General features: G+C 51.4%; 1 protein-coding gene across 3 annotated transcripts in view; it reads left to right on the plus strand.

The window, feature by feature from the left end:
* Positions 1 to 17349, plus strand: part of PDE4A (phosphodiesterase 4A) — a 42487-nt gene that overhangs the window by 2085 nt on the left and 23053 nt on the right. The window contains exon 1 of one of the 3 annotated variants that reach the window (XM_041762545.1): positions 9029 to 9367. The exons of 1 other annotated variant lie outside the window; for it this stretch is intronic. In XM_041762545.1, coding sequence (XP_041618479.1) covers positions 9132 to 9367 — 236 coding nt within the window. In that variant the 5' untranslated portion in view covers positions 9029 to 9131. Of the gene's footprint in view, positions 1 to 9028; positions 9368 to 10372; positions 10837 to 17349 lie in introns of those variants that run through there. One more of the 3 variants, XM_041762546.1, reaches the window with a different exon arrangement.

Here is a 17349-nt window from a genome sequence, read left to right on the forward strand (position 1 = left end):
TACAGTCCTTGCTCTCTCTAGGGGTTTCTAGCCAGCCCTACAACCTCACAAACCACTCCCACCCACTCCCCAGCTCCAGCCTCAGCCCCCAGGCAGGAAGCAAGTGTCGGGGGGGCCCAAAACACACAGCCTGCTATCTCCCAGAGGGAACTGGAGAGAAGCTGAAGAAAAACAAAAGCTGGAATCAACAGGAAATGCCAAGACCCGGGGCTGCGCCAAACTGGCTCAGGTCACTGTCCTAAGAGACCAATGAAGGAGTGGGGTACTGCGGGGAGGAGCTGGGCCCACTTCCTTTTAAAGGCCTCAGGGACTCCCCCGGCCTTGGTCTCTGGGGTGCTGACCCCCTGGGGACAGTGGCTGAGTGGTAATAATCATCATTATCTTAGTGGTATCCATCTTCTAATGGCTCACTCTCAGGCTCCCCTCATCTTGGGTTTCCAGTGCCTCAGGAGGTATTCCTGTTGGACAGACTGGGGCCCAGAGGAGCAAAACACCCCTCCTTCATGCCCAAGCTCACACAAGCAGGAGATGGCAAAGCTGAGATCCCAACACCCGGCTGTCTGATGGCCTGGGGTCCTGGCACATGTCTTGCCCTCTCCTTGCCTCAGTTTCCCCATCTGTAAAGTGGGGCTGTTGGCACTGCTCTGTTGCCCGCAGCAGGAGTGGTGGTGGTGGTGGTGGTGGTGGTGTGTGTGTTTGTGAGTTCTGTGAGATTGGGGATGTGTGTAAAGGGCTTAACACAGTGAGTGCTCAGTAGATAGTCACTCAGGGACCTGGACTCAGGAGAGGAGGTGGGGCTTGCATAGACCCTGCTCCTCCATGGTGGGAAGAAAAAACAAACGGGAACCTCAACCACATCCCTTCAGGGCTCAGGTTTCTGTTTCACTCTGGGCCTGTGTAGCCTCCAGGGGCTTCGGCCAGAGGGAAGGCATGGGTGCCAGCGTCCTCCCCCCACCCTTAGGCAGAAGGAGGAAGGGGGAACTGAGAGGCCTTCAGTGGGAACCTTGCTGCTTAGAATGGGCTTTCTGCCAGCCTGTTTCTCCAGAAAGGGGTTTCTCTGAGTGCACACAGGGCGTTCCAGTGCTACCCACGTTGCAGTTCCTGCAGCCACCAAAAAGGGGATCCAGACAGCCCTAGACTTGAGTCACAGGAACCCCCAGAGAGAGGGCACTGCCCTCCATCTGAGATGGCATCCACAACCCCCCTCCAGACCTGGGGATGTATGAGCCTGTGCTCCTGGCGCCCTGCGGGGCTGAGTCACGGCACCACAACGATCTGTCAAGAGGCAGATGGAGCTGGAGGAAGAGAAAGAGTGCGATGGTAGTGGGGGCGGGGGGGGGGGGGGCTTGCCTGAATTGGGGGCGGGGCCAACGTACCAGCCTCTACACCCACCCCCCACCCCGCCCCGTGCCCCTCTGTCTCCGCAAACTCTTCCGGCCCGGGGAGGCGCCGCGGGACCCCAGGAAGGGGCGGAGGCCGCCGAACTGGGGTCTCTCTCTGGCCCGTGGCCTGTGTCTCCACTCGGGTCCGCGCCTGCCCTCCTCTCTGGCTCTCCCGTATCCCTGGCTGTGCCCTGGGAGCGGGTCCCTCCGCGCGCCCCTCCCTCCGCGCGCCCTCTGCTGGGGGACGAGAAAGGCACAGGCTGTGGGCGCGTTCCGAGTGCGGACCCGCCTGGGCGGGACTCCAGTCCCCGAGCGGGGCACAGTCGCCGCCGCCACTGCCGGGCGCCCCAGGTTATTATTTCCTGCATATCGAGCGCCTCGGAGAGTGGGCGCCAGGCCGGCCGGCCGCAGGCTGCGGGGGAGGCCCCGTCCCTCCCCGGGCGGGACCGGGCGGCTCTCCCCGTCCAGCCGAGCGCAGTGGAGACGGCCGCCTGGCGGACGCAGAGCAACTTGGCGGAGAAGTTGCGCACGCGGAGTTCCCGGCTCACCTCCGCGCTCCTGGCTGCCGCTGCCCCTGTCCCTGCCAGGGCCTCGCAACACCGACCCGCGTGCTAACCCCCAGCGTCTCTGGCTCGCTATTCCTGCCGAGGAAACAGAAGTGACTTGCCCAAGGTCGCACAGCGAATTGGGGTTAAAACCCAGGTCTCCTGGACTCCAGATGGGTGGGTGAGAATCAGGTTGTAGCCCTGCCCCCTGACTCGCTGTGGGACTAGGAGCCCACCATCATGCCCCCCTGGGCCTCAGTGTTCTTACTAAACCCGCGTGCATAAGATCTGCCCGCCCCCTGGGCTGTGGTAAGGCTCAGATGGCTGACGTTGGGGTCGGGCAGCCAGGAGCTGGTGTTTGGAGAACTGCGCGTCTGCAAAGTGCATCTCTCTGACGTTGTGGGCAGACAAACGGGGGGTGTCCTCCAAACCACAATCCTGGGCTCTGGCTGCCAGGGCACACCCCTCCTTCCTTCACTAGTCACAGATTGACTGGCAGGCTCCTCTGAGTTGGAGGTAGGGCTTTGGTGCTGGGGGGACAGGGTGAGGACAGAGTTTGGGGGGGGCATCTGAGCCCACTATCTTCACTCCTGAGTAAGAGCTCCAATCCAGCCTTGGCCCTTGACTTGCTGTGGGCCCTGAGGAAAGGATTTGCCTACCTGAGCCTTTGATTCCACGGGCAGTGATTGAGCCTCTTCAGGCTGTGGCAAGGAATGAGACAGACCCCCAGTCCCTGCTGCCCTGGAGTTCTCAAGCTAGTAGATGAGGAAGAAATAACAAGTAAAGGCATGTGATAATTCTGGTGACACATGGGACAGGAAGAAAAGAGGGACCCTGAGGTCAAGGAAGGGCTCTCTGAAGAGGTGAAATTTTAGTACAGACCTAAATGAAGTAACATCAGACGTGAAGTGAGCCTAAGGGAAGAGGGTGACAAGCAGAGGGAAAGCCAGTTCAAAGGTCCTGGAGTAGGAGCCAATCTATTATGTTAGGGGAAAAGCAGAGGGGCGGCAAGTGTGGCAGAGGCAGAGTGAGCAAGAGATGAGTAGAAGGAAATGAGACAGGGAAGTGACAGGGCGCTCACGTAGGACCTTACAGGCTATGGTCAGCATTGGCTTTAGGCCTTAGGTTATCTCTGGCTTTTTAGGAAAGGACAAAAGTCACTGAGCTGGGAGGAGACTGAACCATGAAGGGCCTGTGTAGCCTAGTGGCTAAAATCCCAGTCTCTGGAGTCAGAAAACTAGACTCATCATCTAGCTCTGCTTTTTCCAGTTTGGGTGACCCTGGCCATGTCACTTCCCCTTTCTGGGCCTCAGGTACCCTGTCTCTGAAACAGGCCAATTCAGAACCTTATTTCCAAAGTCTGTCCTGAGGATTCAGCAAAACAATGGAGCCTAAGGGCAGGTAAACGAGAATGCTCTTCCTTTCTGTTTTGTACCTGGACCTAGCGGTCCCAGTGGCCAGTGCAAGGGTCTTAGTGTGTTTAGACTGGAGTTTTCACTTGAAAGTGATTCTGGCCTCCAGGGACATGTGTGACACAATGCCTGAAGGCCTTTTTTTTTTTTTTTAAAGGATTTTATTTATTTATTTGACACAGAGAGTAAGAGAGCACAAGCAGGGGGGAGCAGCAGAAGGAGATGGAGAAACAGGCTCCCTACTGAGCAGGGGCCCGATGTGGGGCTCCATGTGAGGCTCGATGTGGGGCTCTGTCCCAGGACCCTGGGATCATGACCAGGACCATGGGATCAAACCCAAGGCAGACGCTTAACCAACTGAGCCACCCAGGCGCCTCGGCTGGAGACATTTTAATGATTGAGGGCGGGTGCTACTGGCTACTAGTGGACAGAGGATTATCTAGCCTTAAATGTCAGTAGTTCCAAGATTGGGAAACCCTGGATTCCCAACAAGGTGTTATCACCTCCAAGGGGCGAAAATTCGTTCTTGGGTGGATGTATGTAGGAAAAATAAAACAACTTATATTTATCTATAAAGCCCCAAATACACACAAGCAGATATGCAGTACAGGCATACCTCGCCTCATTACACTTCACAGATTCTGCATTTTTTTACAAATTGAAGGCTTGTGGCAACTCTGCGTTGAACAAGTCCATTGGTGCATTTTCCCAATAGCATTTGCTCACTTTGTTTCTGTAGGTCACATTTTGATCATTCTTGCAAGTTTCAAACTTTTTCATCGTTATATTTATTGTGGTCATGTGTGATCAATTTGATGTTACTAGTGTAGTCATTTGGGGGTACCATGAACTGAGCCCATAGAAGTCGGCAAACTAAATAGATGCGTGTCGTGTGTGTGTGTGTGTGTGTGTGTGTGTGTGTGTGTGTGTGTGTGTTTTGACTGCTCCACCATCCAGCTGCTTCCCAGGTCTCCTTTTCCTTGCGCCTGAGACGCAGCAATATTGAAATTAGGCCAATTAATCACCCTGATGGCCTCTAAGTGTTCAAGTGAAAGGAAGAGTCACACAAGTGTCTCGATTCCAATCAAAAGCCAGATATGATTAAGCTTAATGAAGAAGGCATATTGGAAGCTGAGACAGACCAGAAGTGAAGCCTCTCGTACGTACGGGTTAGCCAGGTTGTGAATGCAAAGGAGAAGTCTTGAAAGAAATTAAGGGTGCCGCTCCAGGGAACACAAGGATGTTAAGAAAGCAAAACAGCGTTATTGCTGATTTGGAGAAAGTTCAAGTGGTCTCGATAGATCAAATGAGCCACAACACTCCCTTAAGCCAAAGCCTAATCCAGAGCAAGGCCCTCACTCTCTTCAGTTCTGTGGAGGCTGAGGGAGGCGAGGAAGCTGCAAACCAGTTTGAAGCTACCGGAGGGTTGGTTCTTGAGGTTTAAGGAAAGAAGCCATTTCTATTATATAAAAGCAAAGGTGCTGATGCAGCAGCTGCAGCAAGTTATCCAGAAGCCTGGGCTAAGATAATTAGCGAAGGTGGCTGCCCTAAACACATTTTCAATGTAGTCAAAGCAGCCTTCTATTGGAAGATGCCATCCAGGACTTTCATAGCTAGAGAGGAGAAATCAGTACCTGGCTTCAGAGCCTCAAACGACAGGGTTAATGCGGTTAGTGACTTTAAGTTAAAGCTAATGTTCAATTACCATCCTGAAAATCCCAGGGCCCTTAAGAATTATGCTAAACCTCTCCTATCGGCTTTGAAAATGGAACAACAGGGCAGCCCTGTTGGCTCAGTGGTGTAGTGCTGCCTTCAGCCCAGGGTGTGATCCTGGAGACCCCATGATCCAGTCCCACATCGGGTTCCCTGCATGGAGCCTGCTTCTCCCTCTGCCTGTGTCTCTGCCTGTCTCTGTGTCTCTCATGAATAGATAAAATCTTTAAAAAAAAAAAAAAAAAAAAAGTAAATGGAACAACAGAGCCTGGATGACAGCACCTCTGTGTTTGGGTTTTTTAAGAAAAATTTTAAAAGATTTTAAATTTATTTATTCACGAGACACACAGAGAGAAAGGCCGAGACACAGGCAGAGGGAGAAGCAGGCTCCCTGCAAGGAGCCCGACGTGGGACTCAATCCCAGACCCCGGAATCACACCCTGAGCCAAGGGCAGCCACCCCTGAGCCACCCAGGTGTCCCAGCACCTCTGTTTAAAACATGTTTTACTGAATATTTTAAACCCACTATCGAGACTGATTGCTAAGAAAAGAAAGAAAGAAAGAAAGAAAGAAAGAAAGAAAGAAAGAAAGAGAAAGAAAAAGAAAGGTTCCTTTCAAAATATTACTGCTCACTGACAATACACCTGGCCACTGATGAGCTCTGACAGAGATGTAGTGAGATTAATGTTGTTTTCATGCCTGCTGACACAACATTCATTCTCCAGCCCACGGATTAAGGAGTAATTTTTGACTTTCAAGTCCTATTATTTGAGAAATACATTTCATAAAGCTATAGCTGCTGTGGACAGTGACTCCTCTGATAGATCTGAGCAAAAGAGATCAAACACCTTCCGGAAAGGATTCACCATCCTAAATGCCGTTATGAACATTCTGACTCATGGGAAGAGGTCAAAATGTTGACAAGTACAGGAGTTTGGAAGAAGTGGATCCCAACCCTCATGGATGACTTTGAGGGGTCCCAGACTTCAGGGGAGGAAGCAACTGCACATGTGGTGGGAACAGCAAGAGGACTAGAATTAGGAGGTGAGCCTGAAGATGGGTCCCCATTTCTGCAATCTCATGATCAAACTGGAACGGAAGATGAGTGGCTTCTTATGGATGAACCAAACCTGTGGTTTCTTCAGGTGGAATCTGCTTCTGGTGAAGATGCTGTGAAGATTGTTGAATGACAGGATTTTAGAATATTACATATAGTTGATAAAGCAGTGGCAAGATTTAAGAAGATTCACTTCAATTTTGAAAGAAGTTCCACTGTGGGTAAAATGCTATAGAACAGCATCATACACTATAGAGACACTGCAATTGCTCCTAAAAGCAAAACTCAATCCATGTGGCAAACTTTATTGTTTTCTTTTTTTTAATTTTTATTTATTTATGATAGTCACAGAGAGAGAGAGAGAGAGAGAGAGAGAGAGGCAGAGACACAGGCAGAGGGAGAAGCAGGCTCCATGCACCGGGAGCCCGACGTGGGATTCCATCCCGGGTCTCCAGGATCGCACCCTGGGCCAAAGGCAGGCGCCAAACCGCTGCGCCACCAAGGGATCCCTTGTTTTCTTATTTTAAGAGATTACCACAATCACCCTGATTGGTCAGCAACCATCAACATTGGGGCAAGACCCTGCACCAGCAGAGATTATGACTCGCTGAAAGCTCAGATGATGGTCAGCATTTTTTAACAATAAAGTATTTTTAAATTAAGGTATGTACACATTTTTAGACGTAGGGCTATTGCACACGTGTGTAGACACCAGTGTAGTATAAACATGACTTTTATATGCACTGGGAAACCACAAAATTCATCTGGCTCACTTAGTTGTGATGTTCACTTTATTGGAATGGTCTGGAGCCAAACCTGCAATATTTCTGAGGTATACCTGTGTATGAGTGGCTGTGACATTTCATAGAGAAGGCTATTTCATAGAGAAGGGACTGTCCAAGCAGGCTATTCCTTGGGGCAGTGTTGGGGATAATGAAATGAAGGGTGGCAAACACTGGTGTAGAGCCTGACTCAGACACTCCTTGGCTGTGTGACCTTGAGCAGCTTGTTTCTCTCCAAGACTCAGTTTTCCCATCTGTAAAATGGGGACAACAACATATCACTTTGCAGGTATTTTATGAGGATTAAATGAGATCAGAACTAGAGGTGCTGAATGTCCAGGAGGCATTCTGAAGGCTAGTTGCTGTCATCACCACCATCGTCATCATCTTCCTCCTCCTCATCATCATCTGTACCCTGTGGCGAGTACAGTGGCTTGCACATTACAAGCTCTCCAAAAACATGTTTTGTCAGGTAATCATAGCTAACATTCAGTGAATGCTTTACTATCCCCAAATGCCTTGTGAGCCTTTTTTGTTTGTTTGTTTTTTTTACATGTCCACCCATGAGATGCATAGTATCATTATGCCAATTTTACAGGTGGGAAAACTGAGGCTTAGTGAAATGACTGGCCCAAAGTCAAATGGCTAAGAGGTGCTGGAGGCCTGACTCAAACCTAGGCCAGCTAATTCTGGGGCCCAAGACAAGGGAGCCAACAGGTAGAGAAAGAAAGGTATTTACAGAGGTAGGGCCCTAAAATAGAGATTTGCTCCAATTTTCTTATCTGAAACAAGTTTCTCCCCCTTCCTAACCCCAAAGAGCCACAGGTAGGTTGGGGTAGTCTCTGAAATTATAACCAGCTGGCTAGCTTTGTTCTAGAATCTTCAACTCCTCAGTCTTATTCTTCATCTGTGAAAGGCGGTAATATGCCCCCCACAGAGTCACACTGGCTGGGCATGCAGTGCCACCACAGGAGCCCCAGAAAGTCCCTATCAGCCTGTACTGCTCTGCTGAGGGGAGGTCAGCTTCTTGGGGCCACCTCATGAGCTGTGGAGGGCCCCAATTCTAAGATGCCTCAGAGACTCTAAGGAGTGGCAGGACTGGGGGAACCTTAGGAGTGTCTAGCGGCTGTGAGCACACTCAGCTTCTAGCGGTGTCTCTGAGTTATAAGGTATGTTTCAGAAGCTGTGAGGGGCATTCTGGAGGTATCCCCAAGAATTGTGGGTTCATCTTGGTTTTGGAAGGTAACCTAGGAACTGTGGAGGAATCTAGTTGTGCCCCTGGTGCCTATGGGGTATCCTAGGATTTGGGGGGCAGCTACATAGTTATGGGAACACTCCTTGAGTCCGAAGAACCCCTGAGGTTATTTCACTGTCTTTGAACTTATGGGGGCACCTCAGGAATACTGTGGAGCCGTTTAGGGATTGGGGGACATCTGAGGGACTGTGGAAACATTCTTAGGATCTGTGAGGGATCCTAGAATTTGGGAGGCACAGTTTATGGTCTGTAGGAATACTCTGTGGCTGTGGGAAATTCTTAGGGGTGCTTTGGGGGTCTCTGCCTGACTCCGGGATGGTGGGGGTGCTCCAGGAGATTTGGGGGACATCTGAAGAAACCTGGTGATCCTGGGATCTGAAGGAGTTTCATTTGTGGGTGCATCCTGAGATTCTCGGGGTGGCCCTGGGGTTTGTGGGGATATATCAGTAACAATGAGGACACTAGTAGGGGACATTTGGGGGGCTAAGGGATTGTCCCAGAGTCCATGGGGCCTCTCAGAGCACCTCTAGCTTTTGAGGGAAACTCAGGGATTTGGGGTACCTCGAGGTTCTGTGGGGACACCTCAGGGATAGTTGGGACAGTCTCTGGAATCGTGGGGACATCTGAGGGACTTTGGGGACGACACTGAGGTTTGTGAGAGCCACAGCGGTTTGTAAGAGCACCCCAGGGATTTGGGGGACATCCCAGATGTTTGTAGAGACGCTTCCGACGACTGTAGGGACCTCAAGGGGACTGCGGGTGCCCCTGCGGTCATTGGGGCCATTGGGGCGTCCCGCCGCAGCCGCGTGGCGCCCCGGCCCGCTCCGCCCCGGGGGCGGCCCCAGAGCGAAGCCGGAAGGGCCGAGGCGGCCGGCGGGGTGGGGCCCGCGGGCCCCGGGGCTGGGCGGCCGGCCAGCGTGGGCTCGCGGGGCTGGCGGGCGGCGCTGCTCCCCAGCGCCCGCCGAGGGGGCCGCGCCCCCGTGCCATGGCGCGGCCGCACGGCCTGGGCCGCATCCCCGAACTGCAGCTGGCGGCCTTCCCGGCGGCGGCGGCCGCCGAGGACGAGGCGTTCCTGCCTGAACCCCCGGTCCCGCGCGCACCCCGCCGCCTGCGTTCGCCGCCCTCCTCGCCAGTCTTCTTCGCCATCCCGTCCCCAACTTTCCGCAGGCGTCTTCGGCTTCTCCGCAGCTTCCAGGATTTCGGCCGCCAGGCGTGGGCCGGGTGAGTGCGCGCCCGTGGCGGTGGGTTCGAGTCTCCCCTGACCAGCTGGCGCGGGCTGGGTCTGGGGTTCCTCGTTGGCTCTCCCCAGCCTGACTTCCCCTCCTCCGTCACAGGACGGCGATAAAAATCATCCCTGCCCTCCAGGGTTGCCGTGGAGACGTCTGATAGGGCATGCAGTAGGCACTCAATAAACGTTAGGTTCCTCCCACTTCCTGTGCAGACCTGAGGCTGCAGTCAGGCTCTGGAGGAGGGAGGCCAACCTGCCATCCGGGGTGATCTGGGGTCGTGTGTTCAGGTCTGCCGGCCTCAGGCTAACGGCCTGTGAAATGGGGCCAGCGCTGCCATCCCAGGGTTGCCTTGCCAGGAGGCTCGGTGACGTTACTGGGCGCACCGGGCACGGAGGGCAAATGGACTTTCTCTTCCTGGCCAGACCCGGGGTGGGATGCGGGGGGCTGGAAGCTTGGAGACCACACCCCGTCTCGCTTGGAGACGGAGATTGGAGATCGGAGATCGACAGCCGGGAGGTGGGAGCCGGCCGGGTCTGGGGGCTTCTCCAGAACCAGGGGACGATCCTCTGCTTACCCCCTTAACCCCAACTCTCCGCACGCACTTGTTTGGAACCTGAGTCCAAAGACGTGCTGGGGGAGGGCCCTGCGGGGACAGGCTCAGCGTCTGGACCCGGGAAGAGCCTGGGAAGGGGAGAGAAGATGGGGAGGGGTCGGGAGCCCCGCGTGGCCTCGGGGACGGGGTGTGTGTGGGGGGAATCAGCCCCTCCCAAGTTGCTCCCTGTGTCTCTGTCTCCACTTCTGTCTTTCTTGTCTCTGCCCCTCCCCCTTCCCCGCATCCGTCGTCCCTCCCCCGGGTTTTTGTCACCGGACCCCGAACTAGGCCCCCGCGGGCCAGGCTCTTCCCCAGGGGCGCACGGCTCCGAGGTCTCCAGCGGCTCGAGCGGGCCCAGCTTGGCGTCAGAGGGGGGAGGGGGAGGGGGGAGGGGGAGGAGGAGGGCGGGGCCAGAGGCAAGGCGCGGCGGGAGCGGGGGAGAGGGGGGCCGGGGCCAGAGCCCGGGAATCGGGAGCCCGGGGCACACCCCTCCCCGTGCCCCAGGCCCGGAGGGAGGGGGGCAAGCGGGAAGTGTGCTCAGAGTTCCGCAGGAGGCAGGCGCTGGGGACACGGAGACGCCCGAACGCCCGGGGCCGTCCCTGGGGGGGTCACCGGGAGGGCGGGTGTGGAGGCGGCGCTGCCAGTGGCCACAGACACCTCGGGCCTGCGAGCAGCGCGCGCCACACAGCGTGCCGCCTGTCCCCATGCTCGCCCCGACGGTCCTTGGCACCCATGCGCTCGGGTACAGCGCCCCGGGCTCGGCCCCGGCCCCCTGACCTGACACTGCCCCCGGCGGGCCCCGAGTCCCTGGTCCACTTCTCCTTCAGCGACGAGGACACCTGTTGGCACCCTCCAGGCAGATCTGTCAGGTGGGTGGCCTGTGGCCAATTCCCTCCTTTGCCATGGAGGGCTCTGGCTGGGGGGAGAGGGTGCCCAGTCTGCCTTGGGGAGTCCCCCGAGTGGCTTCCAGGGTCTGCCTGGAGCCCCACCCCCTTCCCTGGCCCTAACATTCTTGGTGCTGCTGGGGGCTTCCTGCAGGTGATAGCCCTCAAAAGGAGTGCTAGGTCCTGCCCCCTTCCTATTTAAGATGGGATACCTTCACCCACTTTGTGCCCCTAAACCTGGGTTTCTGGCACTCATCCTGGCAGCAAATATGGGTGTCCAGCGTCACCTGGGCTCCACTCCCAGGCCACCGGCCTGGAGCCAGGTCCCTCTGGCCCTGCTTGTGACTCCAGTCCTACCCACCCCCTCCTCGCTAGTGCTGCCAGGCTGAAAACCAAGCTGGGGTGGAGGAGGGAGGGTAGTTTGGAACTGCTGGAACTCCTGGAGGTTATTTAGAATCAGCTGGACAGTGCTGGAGAAGAAGAGTTCTCAGAATTCTCAGGGTACTCCAGCCTTGTTCCTGCTTCCCTCCACCAGCCCCTTCAGACACCTGGACACACACATAACACAGACACAGACACACACACGCTACATCCACAGCTACACATGACCCAAACACGGACACACCCCCACACAGGGTATTCAGGGTCACCTGGTGTTTACTATGTAAGGCATGGTTCTCTTTGCCGGTGGGGACACAAAGAGAATCTCACAGTTGACTCATGGGTGCAGTGACACACAAGCCACAGAAATGCTGGTTTCACACAGCATCGTACACGGCACTGCCTGCAGGAACACACTTTCACCTCGGCACACACCCAGGCCTGGTTCCCACCCACACATAGCCACACACAGGAACACACCTCATGCCCACTCAGGAGTCAGGGACAGTCACAGCATATATGCATGGCACACAGGTACACTCTTACAAGGTCGCACAGATTTCACAGACATAGATAGAGACACTCAGAACCACGTAGGCACCCATGAACACCCAGACCCCACTGACATACTCGGATGTACAAATCCACACAGAGAGCTACATACACACAGGTACCCCTGAGCACACATGTACTGTGACTCACACAGACCCTCTGTGCACACCCAGCCCTACAAACAGCCATGTCACCTGGCACCACGCGCCTGCCTGGCAGACACACACCAGCGCCCGCCCTCAACCTCTGCATGACCTTCACAAAGCAAATGCCAGGCCTTTCCATAAAGGCTGCCTGGCACCTCCTACGAAGGAGTCAGGTGGAGTGGGGCAGGGAGCCCAGGGAGATGCCGGGCCTGCCTGGGGAGAGATAGACACCCGGTGATTTAGTGTCCAGGTTTGTAGTCTGGCTGCCCAGGTTTAAATGCTCCTTCTGATAGTTGATAGTCAAGTTGTTTGTCCTGTCTGTACCTCAGTTTATTTCTCTCGAAAATGGGGCATTAGTACATGTCCAGACACAGCACAGTGTCTAGCATGTGGCATTTAATAGCAGTTGAGTACTTTCATTGTTGTTATGATTTTTACCAACCAGGACGTCTCCTTTCCTTTCTGCTCCCCTCCCAACTTGTTTGTTGCCCATTGGCCCCTGCAGCAGAACTCTCTGAAGCCTTGATCTGCTCCTGGGCTGCACAGCCCTCCAGAGGCCCAATTTGATGCTTACAGAGCCCAAGTGGGCAGGCCTAGGGGCCCTGGAGGGGTGTGGGGGCAGGTGGAGGCAGGTAGCAACTTCATCTGATGATGCCACCAAGTGGTCAGCCTCTCTGAAGGGGACCCTTGAGCAGGTTATTTCCCTTATGAGGGAGTGTCTGGCTATGTGGCTGTGATGTCAAGGCCTTTTGGCTGCCCTTGACTCCACTTTATGGCCTTGGGTCCCGTTGGGACATTAATGGAGCAGCCTCCAGCCTGACTTTGTTTCACCCTGAGCAGTGGCAGGCCAGGGAAGGGTGACTCCACATAGTTCCAGGGTGCAATTCTGGAGGGTAGCTTAGACTCCCCACAACATACACACACGCATACACACATTCTCAGTCTGTACAGCAGCCGTAATCCCCTTTCCTCTGCCATTCCAAAGCCCAGAGGACAGCAGCTCCTGGAAGCACAAGCAAACAGCAGGGCCCCCGGGAGCCTCTTCGCATCCTGGCCTCTGGGCTCCTGCTTACGTGAGCTGAGTCCCCTGGGGCTGCAGTATCTGCCAGTCATGCTAGTTGGCGGCCCTCTGGGACTTGGGTCTCATCTTCCCTAAACTGGCTTCAGTGTCTGGGGCGAGGGTGGGGTCCTGAGTATGTAGGTATGCTCCTCTGTCCTCCCCAGTGGCACTCAGCAGAGCCACAAAATCCAAGCTGTGCCTTGGGAAACAGGACATAGTTCTCAGGCGATGAGGCCTCCAACCCCTGGCCATCCCTCTATGCCTTACTCTCCTTGTTGAACTGGGATGTTAGCACAACTCACAGAGTTGGTGGGAGACATAACTGTTTGTGTGCCCTTTGACAATGCCAGACACGGCAAATATTCAGTAAGTATCTTGTTATTATTGCTCCATACTGAAAAGGATCTAACCTGGCACCCGGTACACAGCAGGTGCTCAGTAAATGGACATTATCATCAAAGGCCCAGCTCATGATCTAAAAATATTCCATCTTAAGAGTTATTGTTGTTGTTGTTGTTAAGTAGGCTGTATACCCAGTATGGAGCCCAACATGGGGCTTGAACTCACAACCCTGAGATCAAGACCTGAGCTGATATCAAGCGTAGATGCTTAATTGACTGAGCCACCCAGGTGTCCCTTAAGAGTTTTTAAACTTACTTTTAAAAATTAACATATGGTAAAAATTTACCTGTTTTAGTATATACTATATGAGGGTTTTTTAGTGTAGTAAAATATGCATTAACATACAGTTACCCATTTTAATCACTTTTGGAGTGTACAATTCAGCATCATTAAGTATACTCACATTGTTGTGCAACTATTACCACCATCCATCTCTGATCTTCCCACACTGCAACTCCATCCTCCTGAAGGGATAATTCCCTGCATCCCCTTTCCCAACCCTTGACACCCACCATTCTCCTTTGTCTCTATGAAAATGACTGTTGTAGGGACCTCATGTAAGTGAAATTTTACAGTATTTGTCCTCTTGTGTCTGGCTTAGTTCATTTAGTGTGTTTTCAAAGTTCATCCTTGTTGTGGCATGTGTCAGGATTTCAATTTCTTTTTAAGACTGAATAATATTCCATTGGCAATATACACTACATTTTCTTTTTCTGTTCACCGGTTAATGGACACTTGAGCTTTTTCCAGCTTTTGGCTATTGTGAATAATGCTGCTATGAACATTTTGAGTCTTGCTTGCAACTCTTTAGTATTTAGAACTTCATTTTTTTAAATGTTTTATTTATTTTTATTTTGAGAGAGAGAGAGAGAGAGCTCGAGCAGAGTTAGGGGGAGAGGGAAAGGGAGAAGCAGACTCCCCGCCAAGCAGGGAGCCTGGCTGAGGGGCTCCATCCCAGGACCCTGAGAATCATGACTTGAGCTGCAGGCAGACGCTTAACCAAGTAAGCCATCCAGGTGCCCCAGTACCAAGTAAGCCACCCAGGTGCTCCAGTATCTAGTATTTCAATTCTTTGTATCTACCTAGAAGGAGAATTGCTGTCGTAATTCTATACTTAAGTTTCTGAGGAGCTGCCAAACTATTTTCCACAGTGACCACACATTTTACATCCCACCAGCACTGCACACGTATTCTAGTTTCTCTACATCCTCACTTGTTATTTAACCTTTTTTTTTTTTCTTTTTTTTTTTTTAAGGATTTTATTGGGATCCCTGGGTGGTGCAGCGGTTTGGCCCAGGGCGTGATCCTGGAGTCCTGGGATAAAGTCCCACATCAGGCTCCCTGCATGGAGCCTGCTTCTCCCTCTGCCTGTGTCTCTGCCTCTCTGTCTCTGTGTCTCTCATGAATAAGTAAATAAAATCTTTAAAAAAAATAAAAATAAAAAGGATTTTATTTATTTGAGGGAGAGCGAGAGAGAGAGCACAAGCAAGAGAGAGCAGGAGTGGGGAGGAGAGAGATAAGCAGTCTCTCCGCTGAGCAGAGAGTCCAACACAGAAGGGCTCGATTGCAGGACCCCTGAGATCATGACCTAAGCTGAAGGCAGACGCTTAACCAACTGAGCCACCCAGGCGTCCTTTTACCTTTTTTTAAATAGAGATTTTATTTTCATTTTTATTAATTTTTTAAAGTTTTTAAAAATTAAAAAAATAATTTTTAAAAAGATTTTATTTATTTATTCATGAGAGAACAGACACAGGCAGAGGGGGAAGCCTAATGCGGGACTTGATCCAGGACCCCGGGATCACAACCTGAGCCAAAGGCAGACAGATGCTCAACCATTGAGCCACCTAGGTGCCCCAATATTTTTAAGTAATCTTTATGCCAACATGGGGCTCAAACTCATGACCCCTGAGATCAAGATTCACACAGTCTACTAACTGGGCCAGCCAGGTGCCCCTTAAGATTTTATTTTTAAGTAATCTCTACATACAATGTAGGGCTCACATTTATAACCCCAAGATCAAGAGTCACATGTTCTGGGGCCCCTGGGTGGCTCAGTAGTTGAGCGTCTGCCTTTGGCTCAGGGCATGATCCCGGGGTCCTGAGATCGAGTTCTGTATTGAGCTCCCCACGGGGAGCTTGCTTCTCCCTCTGCCTGTATCTCTGCCTTTTTCTGTGTCTCTCATGAATAAATAAAGAAAATCTTAAAAAAAAAAAAAAAAAAGAATCGCTGTGTTCTACTGACTCAGCCAGCCAAGAACCCCTCTTAGAAAAAGAAAAAAGGGACACCTGGGTGGCTGGCTCAGCGGTTGAGCATCTGCCTTTGGCTCAGGTGTGATCCCGGGATCTGGGATCTGGGATCAAGTCCCACATCAGGCTCCCTGCAAGGAGCCTGCTTCTCCTTCTGCCTGTGTCTCTGCCTCTCTCTGTGTTTCTCATGAATAAATAAATAAAATAAAATCTTTAAAAAAACAAATAAATAAATAAATAAATAAATAAATAAATAAAATAAAATAGCCATTCTAGTGAGTGTGCGGTGATATCTCATTGCACCTTTGATATGCATTTCCCTAATGACTAATGGTGTTGAGCATCACCTCATGTGCTGATTGTCCATCTGTATGCACACATACCTTATTTATTGTGCTTTGCTTTGTTGTGCTTCACAAATATTGTGGTTTTTACAAATTGAAGGTTTGTAGCAAACCTGCATCAAGCAAGTCTATCCATCAGTATCATTTTCCCAGTAGCATTTGCTCATTTTGTGTCTCTGTGTCACATATTGGTAATCCTTGCAATATTTCACTTTTTCATTATTATATTTGTTATGGCAAACTGACCAGTGACTCACTGAAAGCTCTGATGATAGCATTTTTTAGCAGTATTTTTCAATTAAGATGAACTTTTTAGACAGAATGCTACTGCACACTTAACAGACCACAGTGTAGTGTAAACATAACCTTTATATGTATGGGAAAAAGAAAATATCTATCTGACACACTTTACTACAGTGGTCTAGAACCAAGCCTGCAATATCTCTGAAGTATGCCCAAAACATCTCTGGAGAAATGTTTATTTAAGTCCTTTGCCACTTTTTAATTGGGTTGTTTGTATTTTGTTGTTGGTTGAGTTTTAGCTCTTTATATATTCTAGGTATTACTCTCTTATCAGATATGTGATTTGCAAAAATGTTCTCCCATTCTGCGGATTGCCTTTTACTCTTTGGATAGTGCCCTCTGATGCAAAAAACTTTTAATTTTGATGAGGTGCTGCTTATTTTGTCTTTTGTTGCCTGTGCTTTTGGTGTCATATCCAAGGAATCCTTGCCAAGTCCAATGTCATGAAGCTCCTAAGAGTTTTATAGTTTTTAGTTCTTACATTTAGGTCTTTGATCCATTTGGGGTTACTTTTGTGTATGGTGTGAGGTAAGAATCCACCTCTATCCTTTATCCTTTTGCATATGGATAACCGGTTTTGCCAGCACCATTTGTTCAAGAGACTGTCCGTTGCCTATTGAATGGTCTTAGTGCCCTTGTTGAAAATCATTTGACAATATATGTGAGGGTTTATTTGGGGGCTCTTTACTCTATCCCATTGGTCTGTGACTCTGTCTTTATGCCACCACCACACTGTTTTGATTACTGTAGCTTTGTAGTAAGTTTTGAAATTAGGAAGTGTGAATCTTCCAACTTTGTTCTTCCCTTTCAAGATTCTTTTTTTTTTTTTTTTTTAAGATTTTATTTATTTATTCATGAGAGACACAGGGAGAGAGAGGCAGAGACGTAGGCAGAAGGAGGAGCAGGCTCCATGCAGGGAGCCTGATATGGGACTTGATCCTGGGACTGCGGAATCATATCCCGAGCCAAGGGCAGACACTCAACCACTGAGCCACCCAGGCGTCCTGTCTTCTCATTCTTGAATACAGGATGTCTTTTAATTTATTTGTTCCTTCTTTAA

The sequence above is a fragment of the Vulpes lagopus genome, chromosome 7 (genome assembly GCF_018345385.1).
Source record: "Vulpes lagopus strain Blue_001 chromosome 7, ASM1834538v1, whole genome shotgun sequence".
Lineage (NCBI taxonomy): Eukaryota > Metazoa > Chordata > Mammalia > Carnivora > Canidae > Vulpes > Vulpes lagopus.